Below are 14,207 nucleotides of genomic sequence, written 5' to 3' on the forward strand. Positions count from 1 at the left end.
AACTTTTTTAAGATGGGAATTCTAGTCACAAAACTTATATTCTTAATATTGTTCTACTTATGTCTGCTGTTCAAGCTAAGGAAGTCTGACAACCATTTTCTGTTAAGTGAGTAGTAGGTTTAAGGAAAGATTTGTTTGTTTTACTTTCAGGATTCACAAGAAGTTGGAATGAAAGTACAGTTGTTGCCTGATTTCCCTCCAGGCCCACTTGACAAATACCGAAAGGCATCCTCTTTTGACTGGAAATCTATGAAGCTACTGTTAGAAACGCCTGAAATGTTGGATTATAAGGTGCCAAGCATAATTTCTTATTGTGATTTTAAAATATTTACACACTCATTTAAAACTTAGTGCTCTTGTAACTACAGATGAAAATATGGAAGCTAATTGAGGAGAACCCAGAATTTCACCATTCAGATAATTCATTAAGTTTAGAAGAACAACGGACCCTGGTTATGAAGAGAGAGTATAGTTTTAGAAAGCTCCATATGTTATCAGCTGAGGACATATTTGGAAATCTTCGCAAGGTAACATATCTGGCAAATTACATTGTTATTTGTAAGTAAGTATCTTGAATTCTTCTGAGCCTCATGCATATAGCAAGGTTATCAGTATTACATTTCTATGCAGATTAGAGGGAAATTCTGTCTCTAGCTTCATACTTAAACATCAGTAAAATTCTGAAAAAAAAAAATTATGTGAATTACACATGACCCAATTTCATATTAGTACTTGTGGAAAGACAGAATGGAAATTCTGATTTTTATAGTCTAAAATAGGCATTAAAATTGAAAGTAATGTGCGAATTCATATTTTGATACAAAAGCTGTTCACATAGTACGAGAGCAAATCCCTCGTGTGTGTGTGTGTGTGTGTGTGTGTGTGTGTGTGTGTGTGTGTGTGTGTGTGTGTGTGTGTGTCTAATTCTGAAAGAGGACGGTGTCTGATAGCTTAGTCTACTTTTGAATGTGCCTGACTGCTACTCACTGTCTCCTGTATGTAGTGAGTAGCAGTTCATAGCAATTCATACTCTTGTTAAGCCTATACATAGATATACATTGTTTCTTTCACAAATGCAAAGACATTTGCAGCTGTGACCTGTGCTATGTGTTCTTAAGTGAGTGATAAATTCCCTGTTTATGGTTGTGTTTGATTAACTGAAGAAATAAGAACAGAATAATATCTGGTTGTATATAAAAACAAAGATGAGGTGACTTACCGAACAAAAGCGCTGGCAGGTCGATAGACACACAAACAAACACAAAAATACACACAAAATTCAAGTTTTCGCAACAAACTGTTGCCTCATCAGGAAAGAGGGAAGGAGAGGGGAAGACGAAAGGAAGTGGGTTTTGGGAGAGGGTAAGGAGTCATTCCAATCCCGGGAGCGGAAAGACTTACCTTAGGGGGAAAAAAGGACAGATATACACTCGCACACACGCACATATCCATCCACACATGTGTTTGTTTGTGTGTCTATCGACCTGCCAGCGCTTTTGTTTGGTAAGTCACCTCATCTTTGTTTTTATATATAATTTTTCCCACGTGGAATGTTTCCTTCCATTATATTGATATCATAATATCTGGTCGCTTCTTTATACATTACATCAAAGACATTATTTTCAAAACTCAAGTTTCAGTTTTTTATAGAATGACAGTAATGTTCATTAAAAGTTTATGGCAGCACACCTCACATTTTCTTTATTTGTTATATTCTCCTGATGCAAGAGAGCCTTCAATTACCATTATCTGCGTTAGAGGGCCAAATGTGTGCTTGTAGATTATCTGTTGCCAGTTACATAATTACAAAGGTGCTCACAACAATGCCTGACGTTTAACTGTGCAGAAGTAACCATTCGTAAAAGCATATTTTGGAAATTTGTGGCAACAGAAACCTCAGACGTTTCTAAGAGCAAAACATACTTAACTGAGCTTAATTAGTTTATCTATATGTTGAGTCTATTTCATTAATACAGTAGTTTGCTACTCACCTCAGAGAGGACTGTGCAGGTTTGCTGGTGGGATAGGATGGAGGTAGGCAGGTGGAGGACTCGGATTAGTGAAGGTTGATGTCAGAGGGGTTACGGGATCATAAGATATGTTGCAGGGAGAGTTTCCACATATGGAATTCAGGGAAGCTGGTGTTGGTGGAAAAGATCCAGATGGCACAGGCTATAAAACAGTCATTGATCTCAAACACATCATGTTGGATGGTGTGCTCAGCAACTGGGTGGTCCAGCAGTCTCTTGGCTATTGTTTAGTAGGGACCATTCATGCAGACAGACAGCTTGTTATTGATCATGTGTGTGTCAAATGTGGCACAGTGATTGCAACTACGTTGGTAGATTATATAGCTGCTTTCACAGTTGGCCCTGCCTCTGCTGGGGTCACCATGATAGGAAATGCTTGTGACAGGCCTGGAATAGGTGGTAGTGGGAGGATGAGTGGGACAGATCTTACATCTAGGTCTTGGGGAAGGGCATAGAAGCAAGGTTGGAGTAGGGGCAGACAAGGATATTGCTTAGGCAGGGTGGGTGGTAGAAACCACCCTGATGGTGGAGATAGTGTGAGGATATTTCTCATTTCAGGAAATGACAGAAAGTATTCGAATCTTTGGTGGAGAATGTGATTTAGTTGGTCTAGTCCTGGCTGGTACTAAACCACAGGGGGTGGGGGTCTACTTTTCTAAAAGTCAGGCACTGTGTGAATTTTTATACAGTGGTTAGTAAAAGCATTGGGAGATTCTTCTTGTCACTGATGTAAACGTACACACCAACTGATTTGCAAAGCCTGAGAGAGAGACTTATTGCTGGATGGTGAACTGTGCTCACGTAGCTGTTGGAGAAGATAGCACAGGATGACAGAATCATTTCTAAAACCACTGCTAAACAAGCTCATACTGTTCATATTAAGTTGCACGGAGGTCACGTCATTGTGCTGCAGGTTATGTTGACTAGATGTTATTGCATGTTATCGCTATAGCCTCTTGACCTTGTGACAAAACAGGTGGATTACTTCCATCTGTTGTGTTTTTCTCCTCTCAAAATTATTTTCTTTCTGCAAATTTTGTATCTTTGATATTGTCATTTCTATACAATTTACCCAGTACCTAAAAATCTCAAATAATGACCCATGGTCAATTCAAATTAACTTTGTTATATGTTACTTTCTTTTCATTACTAAGAATATGATGAACTAGTTAGTTTGTCAGAAAACAAAGCTAATTTCAGATTTCATTATCATTGCTCATATGCAGTTGTAAACACAGTTACTAACTTCCTGATAAAGTACGTAAAAAAAGTGGAAAAAATAAATAAAGTATTCATTCAGTTGGCAATGAAAATAAGTTAGCGACACCTAATCTCATTTAATTTTGAAGTAATTAACATTCTTAGATAAAACATTGCTAGGCACTGAAATAGAATCACATATTTGGCCAAACTAACCAGCATAATTAGATAGAAATTATTACTGTATCTGAAAGTACCGTATATTTAAACATATCCCCATTCACTATTCAGTTACTCAGAAATGTAAATCTTTTAACTGTATTTTGTGCAAATCAGGAAAACAACAATTGACAACTTCAGTTTCAGATATTGTAAACTTACAAAAGAAACATGTTGTAAGTAATCTTAGTTCAGTCTGTGGTGAGTTTTGAAGTGAGTTAAGATCCATGTCTGAAAATATGGGACAACATACTGCAGAAGATTTAGTACAGATTACAAGTCATGAAATGTACCACATTTTATCTAAATTTTGTGCCCAGGATTTTATTCAATTATTTTTGACTGTTTTAAATTATCAGTTATACTGTGAATATGAAGTTATTCTCGTGTAATGTGTTAATCTTTCAAGTAATGACTAATGTGAACTGTAACAATAATGTCAAGCTATGAACAGTGTTACATCTGAAAGATATTTACTGTGCACATTGTTTTTACATTCATATGGCTATTAGATTTAATGGACAGTGTTCAATGAGTTTTATCCAGTAACTGTGTTAATTATCTGTTTGCCACATGTGAACAGTAATGATTGTACATCTATATTAAGTTAGTATGCTTGGACTACAACTTGATGACAGTATGGTACATGGCATCTGTTTATCTGTACCATGATTATAGTAGGTGAGACATGGACTGGCCATAAACAGTAGCTCATTCAGTATTTAAGTACAAGTAAATGTTTGAACTTCAATTTTTGTAGTGGACTGCATTACTGACAATAGATTATTACCACCACCAAATTTTCAGCCAGTTTCAATGAAGTCACTACTACTGGAGATAACTGTGCAGGTAATACGGTAAGTTATATTTGATGCCTTAATGTTGAGGAACACATTGCAATGGTACAGTAGTAAAGCGAAATGCAATGGACAGAAGAGGCTGCCATTATGAGAGTGATATGGCCAGGGTGAATGCAGTACTGCCTGAGATTATCAACATCAACTCCATCTTAGACAGCAGCAAGTCATCATGCAGATTCAACTGACATCACATTGCAGAGTATAGCAGCCAATCGGCTAGAGGGAGACCATGTGTAAATAGGGAGGTGAGACGATATGGAAATTTGTACAATGTGATTAGCAGACAATGCAATAGCAGCCTCAGCTGGTGGTGGAAATTATTATGGTAAATTGACATTGTGTTAGATTGTCAGCAACTACTCATAAAAATGTGTGACACTGAGAGTAAGGACAGTGTGTTAGGTGGTAATGGACAGGGAGTAAACATTGTTAAAGGACATTAGGAAAACTGTGTACTTAGGGGAAGAATGTAGGAATTTCACTTGGTAGATGAACAGAAAGTAGTAATTAAAAATGTACCTGAAGATGACAATGGGTTTAGGTCAGGGCTAGAATGAACTTTGTATCACAAACTTGATGACAGCCAGATTTGGGATGAAATGTCTAGGGCTTCACCGCCTGCTCACTGTAGTGTGGATGAAGAAGCGAATAGTTCCGAAGCAGTGGAACAAGATAACATTGGGCAAGAACTGTGTGATGAAAATTGGGAAATGTAAGAGAAGTTGAGAAATGGGGATATGAGTTCATTATTGATACTGTTCATGAAACAACAGGAAACAAATTTTAAAGAAATGAGAAGCAACATATAAAATGACATTAGTAGTGTAACTTCAAAAATAGACACAAGTAGTGGTCATGTTAGGAAAGGAATTAGTAGTTTAAAGGTTGAAAGGAAAGAATCTATGAAGAACATTAATGCAATTAATCTTGTGAACTTGGATAGGAGGCTAGAAACTGTAAAAATTGGCCTTGAGAATAACTTAAAAGAAGTAGTATAAGACACAGAGGCAAAATTGAGTAACATTAGCAGTGTTTGTACAGCTGAAAAAAATAGATTTTGGAAACTAAATGAAAAGAGAATGGAATCAATTGCAAGTTCATATGATAGTAATTTACAAGTATCGAAGAAATTTTGTTCTGATAATAGGGAGGAACTTGAAAGTCAAATTGACCAAATTAAAACAGAGACAGTGGAAAAAGAAAGAGAAAGTAAATGTATAGCTATCATTGAAAAGAAGATGGAAAGTTCAACAAAATTGTATACTCTAAGGTTATTGAAACTGAAAGGAAAGTCAGCAAAGTAAATACAGTGCTTTTACAGAAACTGATGGAATTTCATTTGTTAGTTGTAAGAAATTTTATAGTTTTGAACCATGGTGAAATGCACTCTCTTGATTTTGTTAGAGAATTCAGTGATTTATCAGAAAATTCGGGTGGTAAAGAGAAAAGTCTTTTGTAAGAGGATTTTTGAAATCTGATGCTTACAGTGGGGCAGCTGAAGTTTCAGAAACGTGTAGTTTAAGAGAGGAGCTTAAGAAATTATTTTTAAATGAAGGTTGGTCTATAGGTGAACAACAAAGAATTTTAAGTGAATTTTGGGGAGGTTAGAGGTATGATCATAGTAAGAGCTGCTATCAAAGGTTTTATCAAAAAAATCTACTCACCAGGTGGTAGGAGAACACACTTAGAAAAAGGTATTGAAATTTGCCAGCTTTTGGAGCTCGTAGCTCCTCCTTATGAAAGAAGATGATATATTTTTGATATTCATTGATATATTTTCAAAAATTGATTATTTCTATTGTTACATTAAAGATTTTGTCAGTTCTTAATTAACAAACTAAAATATTTGGACAAGGAACTGGGTAGCAAATTGATAATTATGGGACTGGGAAATAAGCTTCCACAGGTTGTTAGAGAATTACTGGTACTTTTGCATGTTCATAGTAGTAATATAAATCATGTTTCAGATTATTTGAGGAAGGTGCAAAGTAGAAGATGGTGGAAGAAACTTTGTGGATAGTATGATTCAAGGAGGGATTACCATGTAAACAGGATGAACAGGGTAGATTCTCGGTGAGGTAATGGTAAACCAAGGAATAACTGGGTCGCAAACGGTCCAGATGGAAACAGAAGTGGTAGAAGAAACTCAAGAGACAACATTGTCAGAAATAATGGTAATTTTGGATGCAATTGGGGCTCACACATTGGCAAAACACAGTAAAGAGCCAGATGTAAATAATTGTACTTTGTCATAGCATTAGTAAAGAAAGTGAAGAACATAGATCATGCCCTGTGCTGACAAGGGGTGGTCCTAAGGGGTGGGATGACCTTTTTGAAACTGTCTATACAGTGATGTGGGTTAGGGTCCCAAGTATCACACCCTGCAGCCATTCACCCTGGTGGGCCCTCGTTTGTGAGTAATTGACAAAAAAATTTCAAAATTTCACAAGATGCTCTACAGCTCTTAAAATAGAAGTGTTATATGGATTGGTTTAGTAGTGTAATAATTGTTGAACTGCAATTTTACACATAAAAGGTTGTAATCAAACCTTGTCATGCTCTTTGAATTTTTGTTATTCAGTTAATTGGTTTAAATGTAATTTTTTCACTTTTATTCCTTAGTCATGTCATTTTAATCACTGTATTAGCCTTTTCAGTTACTCTTTTTTCTTACTATCATTCTTTTTCCATTTGGAATATTTGTGAATATAAATTTAATTATTTTTAATTATCTATTATAATATTTAGACATTTGAAAATGATGATCTAACAGTTAAAAAACAGAAGATAAAGTAATCTAATTATATTGACTGATAGCGGTGAAGTTGTGTCAAAAATGTATTTTTTGGTACAAAATGTATATATATTTTGGATGGTAATTGTCATATAAACATTTAAACACAAATTCTTATTGCACTATGGACAGAATAACATAGACGAAGATTTAAAGGAAAGAAAGTATTAGAAGTAAAACATGATTCCAGCAGAAAGAAGAGTAGAAATAGTGAGTACAAGAACAGGAATGAAAATATAAATGATAAAATGAGAGGCATAAAATCAAAGTTAATACATAAAAATAATTAAAATCATGTGAACAAAGATTTCAAATGGAAAATGAATGACAAGGAGAAAAAATGAGAGCAAATGAAAAAGTTAATAGAATGATGAAAACAATGTGGCAAAGGATTACAAATAAAAAAATTATATCCAACCAATTAATTGAATTAAAGTAATGATCAAAGCTATTTCAATAAAAATTAAAAAAATTAAAAATTTTAAAGCACTTGATGAGATATGAACTGACAACCTTTTGCATGTGAGGACTGTACATTAACCATCACACTACACAACCAGTCTATATAACATTTCTATTTTTAAAGCTGTAGAGGATTTGAAATTCTGAAATTTTTCTTCATCAGTTACTGACAAATGAGGGTGCACCAGGGTGAATGGCTGCATGGTATGATACCTGGGGCCTTATCCTATACCACCATATAGATCAGGGCCGCACAAGGTGCATGCACCGGTGCATCGCACAGTGCAGAGTGCAGAAGATGGCTGTGCTATGTTGACGACGGTGCAGACCCCCCACTCCTCGGCTTTGTGCAATAGCGCTGCCTCTCACTTCCTTAGCTTGTGTCACTCACGCCGCCTGTCTTGACTTGTTTCAAAGTTTTTACCCTGTTGTCTTCGTCACTGCCAAATACTAATGTACACTAGATGGAGAGCTTAGTTTGGTGTACCGGTACAAAAGAGATTGATATAATAACTGTAATGGTAACAATTTTAAATTTGGTTTCTTCCTATGTGCTCTTTATTTTATTTGCAATTGTGCTACTAAGATCTGGAACAAGAGATTGGCTAACAGCAATTCTGAGAGAATTTTTTAAATTACAATTAGAAATACTCACACGCAATCTAGTTTTTGTACAAGACAAAACAGAAAAAAACCTTTCACATACACAAGTGGAACCAAACATAGAAATAATCTTCACTGTTTCTCTGTGTAACTTGGGAAATTCTTCTTTCGGCAAATTCTGGTAGAATTGGAGCAAACCTTTTTATTGTAAAACACATCCTTTCGGTGAAAATCGCTTTGCAAATCAATTAGTTTGAAATGTAAATCTGAAGGCGCACTTTTAATATCCATCGAAAAAGGTTTCACAAAAACATCGAGAATTGGCTGCAGGTAGGTAATTGCCTGAAACAATAACAAAGCCAATGTTAATAAATGAAAGTAATGTAAGCCGTTGTTTTGAAGTACTAAAATGCAATAGATTTTAATAAACATGTAATGTGTACTATTGGTTTTAATGTAATGTTATACTTGCATATGTAATGCAATCTCCTTTATTTAACTGTATGTCATATACCAGCACATTACCTGGAATCAGTCGTTAAACGCATTTTCAAGAGATTGTAGCACCTCGACATATTTTTCAAAGTGCGCTCCTTCCTGCACAGATGCTATCAAACAAAAACATAGTGCCATTTTGATTATAGCAGTTATAAAAATCAGGCTGTTTTAATAAAGCTACAATTTATATCTCAGGAAAGTGATGCGTATTTTTGCCTGAAAGGTTGTTTTTGAGGAGCTTCAGTTTATACTGGAAAGAGTTTATTTTGCTGATCATGTTGTTGATGAGATTGTTTTCGTTTTGGAGTTTCAGACTTAAATCATTTAGGAGAGCCATAATATCTGCTAAAAATCCTAAATCAGCTACCCATTCAGGGTCATGAGAAAGTGGCTCCGGACATCCGTTGCTCTCCAAAAACTGAGCCACAGTGTCGCGTAGTCGAAAAATTCGGGAAGTCACTTTCCCTTTTCTCAGCCAGTGCACCTCAGCGTGGTAGGGAATATCTGGATACTCCTCTTCAAAGGAAATCAAAAATTCTTTGAATTGATGATGAGTGAGTCCATGAGAACAAAGTTAGTTCACGATACGCACCACTACCTTCATCACATCTTGAAGACTGATAACTTTTGCACAAAGAGCCTCTTGGTGTGCAAAGCAATGAACAGAAGGTAAATTCAGCATGTTAAGTTTTTCCGCAGTAGGCCAATAAACCCTTTTGCTTTACCGCACATTGCTGGTGCCTTGTCTGTGGTTACGGAAAACAACTTTTCCCAAGGGAGTCCTATTCCTTCAGCTACCATTTCAACAGCTGCTAAAATATCCGCACCTCTAACAGTGTCCTTCAACAAAATCATATCCAGGAGCTCTTCCGTTACATGTAGGTCATCGTCTGTGCCACACAAAAATATTGCTAACTGAGCTGTGTCGTTAATATACGTGGACTCATCAAGTGCGATGGAGTACGCTAGGAAGTTTTCAATTTTGCTCCGTTACATGTAGGTCATCGTCCATGCCACACAAAAATATTGCTAACTGAGCCGTGTCGTTAATATCTGTGGACTCATCAAGTGCGATGGAGTACGCTAGGAAGTTTTCAATTTTGACTGCCAGTTGTTCATGCAAATTCTCAGCAATGTCGTTGATTCTCCGATGCGAAAACGAAAACCAAGGAATCTAAACAAATGTTATTTCGTTTTGCATGACCTTTAACCAAAACATACATGCTAAAGTACTTGCAAAAAAAACCTCGTTTGTAGATACAGAATTCTCTTCTGCAAGAGTTTTCAACTTCCGTAATTCTTCCTCTCTGGAATCCCCTGTTATATCACTATAATTTTCTGAATGCAATTTGCTGTAGTGCCTTTTAATAGACGATTTTCTGACACACGTAATTAGTGTACTACAGATTAGACATTTGGGTTTATCGTCACAACACACAAAGAAGTAGGAGAGTTCCCATTCCGGTTTAAATTGACTTTCAGCAATTTTCCCTTTTTTTGGAGCAGATGGTTCCATTACTCCAGTGATTGTCTTGCACTTACAAATTCCATTGTTGACTAAGCTGTCTGGCAGCGCATTCAGCAGCACACAGCATCGGCTTCATCTAGCAAGCCGAGTTGAGGTGAAGTATGCCGAGTTGAACCGATGCACTGTGCAGGCACTCACTGCACCTCGCTTTGCACACATGCGGTTTTCCATGTTTGTGCGGCCCTGATATAGATGGTTTCAATAAGTTGATCCCACCACTGGGAACTGGTTCTTGTGAGTAAAAATATTTCCAGTAATGAGAATGCTATAGTACCAAAAGAGGTTTGCATAATAATGGATAGTCTTGAGGAGGTGGAGTGTGTTCCAGCTATTTGATGTACATAATTTTATAAGAAGCAATATCAGTGTGGCATGAAAAACTATAAATGGTTGAAAAAACAAAGGAATTTAAGTCTCTTTCTGTATGCTTAAATAGTGAGGATAGAGAACAGCTGATTAACCAAGCTTTTGGAGGAAATGATGCTAACAGTAATTCAGGTAACAGTTAAAATGATAATACATGCTGTAAAGAAATGATATTCAAAGCAAAGCAAATTGATTCTGTTGGTATTGAAAAGGTGGAGGTCATTACAGAGAATGTAGATATAATTATTGGTACAGGCAAGGATATTGAAATACAGCCTGGCTACCTGGGACAGTGTATTTGCAGTGACAAGAACTTTCCCAGTATGCTGAAGGTCTCACTAAGGCCTTCACAGACAGACACTATCCTCCAGACCCTGTCTGCAAACAGATTTCCTGTGACATTTCCCCCCACACCCCCAATCCTCCCATGTAGAATTTGTGCAGAAAGTGAATGAAAATGTTGGAAAAATAAATATGGAACAGAAAACTCATAACAAGTAAGTAATTGATGATTAGTAGTAGTGAAAATGAAGTGCCATTAATTGAGATTGGTGAGTTTAGTCAGGATCATGTAAGTGAAACTGAGTAAATGTGACGCTAATGTGAATGGTTTTAGGCAGCAGAAAGTTATTGATGTGAATTTTGATTTCCTTGGTGATGTTGAAGAGGAGTGCCTCCAAGTAATGAATAATGTCCTTGATAAAGTAGATGACAGTGTGAATGGATGTCAGATTGTGGAAGAAGACAAAAATGAAAAGACTGTTACATGTTATAGCTTTCAGCCAAAGCTTCCTTCAGCAAAGAAAGCATGCACACATTCATACAAGCAAGTACATTGCATACACCCGTAACGCCACCTCTGGCAGGTCTGACTGGAATGCAACTGTCATATGATTAACAGTCTGGAGTGAAGTGGGGAAAACTACTTCTCCTTTGAAGGGAAGGTATACAAACAAATCCGTAGCATAGCAATGGGCATTCGCATGGCAACCTCCTATGCCAACCTGTTTATGGGCTCTGTGGAGGAAACCTTCCTAGCCTCCCAAAACCCTGAATGCTTAGTATGGTTCAGGTTCATTGATGATATCTTCATGATCTGGACTCAGGACTAAGACACCCTATCCTTATTCCTTCACAACCTCAGTGCCATCTCTCCCATCTGCTTCACCTGCTCCTCCTCAATCCAGCATGCCACCTTCCTAGACATTGACCTCCTCCTCTCTGATGGCTCCATCCACACCTCTGTCCACATTCAACCCACTAACCACCAATAGTACTTGCATTTCAACGACTGTAATCCCTTCCACACCAGAAAACCCCTCCCATACAGCCTGGCCACCTGGGGCTGTGTATTTGCAGTGACAAAAACTCCTTTTCCCAGTATGCTGAAGGTCTCACTAAGGCCTTCACAGACAGGCACTATCCCCCAGAACGTGTCTGCAAACAGATTTCCTGTGGCATTTCCCCCCACCACCCCCAATCCTCCCACCACCCCCAAGAGCCAGCTACAAAATAGTGCCACCTTCATCACCCAATACCAACCTTGAATGGAACAGTTGAACTACATAGTTCATCAGGGCTTTGATTACCTATCATCATGGCCTGAAGTGACATCCCAGCCCTCCTAAAGCATTATTACATTGCCCACCCAACCTCCACAATGTCCTAGTCCTTCCCTATGCCATTCCCAATTCCAACCCCTTGCCACAGGATCAGATCCCTGTGGAAGACCCAGGTGCAAGAGCTGCCCTGTCCACTCACCCAGCACTTCCTATTGCAATCCTATCACAGGCTTATCTTACCCCATCAAAAGCCAGGCTGCCTGTGAAAGCAGCCATATTTTATACGAGCTCTGCTGCAACCATTGTACAGATTTTTATATTTGTATTACAGTAAAACTTGCTCAAATCAGCATGTGTATAATTCGGAAATCTGCCCAAACCATACAAGTATTTCAGCCCTGATGCTCAGTGCACTTTTATATGCTGATCTTTTGTATAAAGTGGAACGTGCCTAATGCAGAAACAGAAAGCAAATCTTAGCTCTTACTTAATAATTCATTGTATAATGTGGAAAAGAGCCTATACAGTATTACTGTATTACAGCTCATTATTTATTCATGACTCTACAAGGATGTTACTTTTAACGCCTCTGTTAAGTGGCACAGTTAAGTGGCATGCGGCACTGCTGGTGTGGACCTAAAACCGTGCCACTCTGTACAACAATGAATAAGGTATGCTTGTTGTTGGTACAGTACATCAAAGGAAACAGTTCATTCGGCAGCACTCTGTTTGTTGGCTTTCTCATTTTCCTCATTATTGATGCACACTGGTGCATACAGGAACATTGTTGCACATCTACCAACACTCTGCTGCAATGTGTGCAGTGAAAGAGGTGGGTATTGTTCCGTTAAACAATGGTTTTACCCAGCAAGGTTATTATTTTCTGCCAGTTTCCATTGACAAGGAGTATTTTAAGAGATACAGTAACATGATGTCAAACAAACGATATGTGTCATTAACACTTAACGAAAAGATTAATGTAATCAAGGCAGGTGAGAAAGACAAACTCTCTGTGCGTGAAATTATGTTGCATTTCATATGTGGTAAGACACAAATTTATGAGACCTTAAGAAACAAGGATAAGATTCAGGATAAATGGATGAAAGGGTTGAAAGGGCAGATAAAACGAAAGGCGAAGAAGACTGGAAATGAAGACATTAACGAAATAGTGCGGGAATGGTTCTTAAGTGCATGGGCAAAAAGCTTACCTTTATCTGGACCCATGTTGCAGAGTGAGGCTCTGAAAGTCACTAAAGAGCTTGGAATTGGTGAGTTTAAGGCATCCACAGGATGGGTGGACAGTTTCAAAGCTAGGTTCAACATCGTGTTGAATGAAGTGTGTGGGGAAGCTAAGGATGTGCAGGAAAGTGTAGCAACAGATTCTCTCAATAGGTGAGCTTATGCTAGATATGGCCTACACCTCATTAGGGAAGGAAAGAGTAAACTGGCTGGGCTAATTGCCAGAAATTTAAGGGGGGGGGAGAGGGGGGGGGGGTCACTGCCATGAATGGGAAAAAATAACATACAAGTGTTGGAGCAGCAACTTTTGTAGGATATATAGGACAGAAAGAAGTCAAATTCTAAGAGAGGTCAGAACTGAAACAAACCTTGAGGTTCAGAAAGAAGAAACTAAACAGCATAATTCTGGCATATTGGATCAGCAAACACAGCTGTTAGTTAAAAAATTTTCACCAATCTGCAGAAATTATATTTCCCCCCTCCTCAGTTTCATCTCAGTCAATGTGAGAAGCTGATTATCTTTAGTGCATCAAAATATTCACACGCTGAGAAGTAAAATTAATGAACTACTTATGTGCATTGATGAATCGGAATTATCCTACCCAGTCGACATAATTGCCTCTATGAAAATCAAGTGACCATCGTACTGCTTTCCTTTTCATCCCGTCTGGTAAGGCTCCCCTGACCTGGGGTTCTGGGTGACTTTTCTGAACTATATCTCTTTCCCTAAACCTCTCCAGTCCTTTTCCTTTACCCCTCTTCCTTCCCCTTCAACTCTTCTGCCGAAAGAAGGACCCACAGGCTCTGAAAGCTTGTAAAAGTTAAATCCTTTTGTGTGTGTGTGGT

General features: G+C 37.7%; 1 protein-coding gene across 3 annotated transcripts in view; it reads left to right on the forward strand.

Moving 5' to 3' along the window:
* Positions 1 to 14,207, forward strand: part of LOC124795520 (peroxisomal acyl-coenzyme A oxidase 3-like) — a 342,519-nt gene that overhangs the window by 98,416 nt on the left and 229,896 nt on the right. For all 3 annotated transcript variants that reach the window (XM_047259589.1, XM_047259591.1, XM_047259590.1), the window contains exons 3-4: positions 151 to 291; positions 369 to 527. In XM_047259589.1, coding sequence (XP_047115545.1) covers positions 151 to 291; positions 369 to 527 — 300 coding nt within the window. The remainder of the gene's footprint in view (positions 1 to 150; positions 292 to 368; positions 528 to 14,207) is intronic.

The sequence above is a fragment of the Schistocerca piceifrons genome, chromosome 4 (genome assembly GCF_021461385.2).
Source record: "Schistocerca piceifrons isolate TAMUIC-IGC-003096 chromosome 4, iqSchPice1.1, whole genome shotgun sequence".
Taxonomy (NCBI): domain Eukaryota; kingdom Metazoa; phylum Arthropoda; class Insecta; order Orthoptera; family Acrididae; genus Schistocerca; species Schistocerca piceifrons.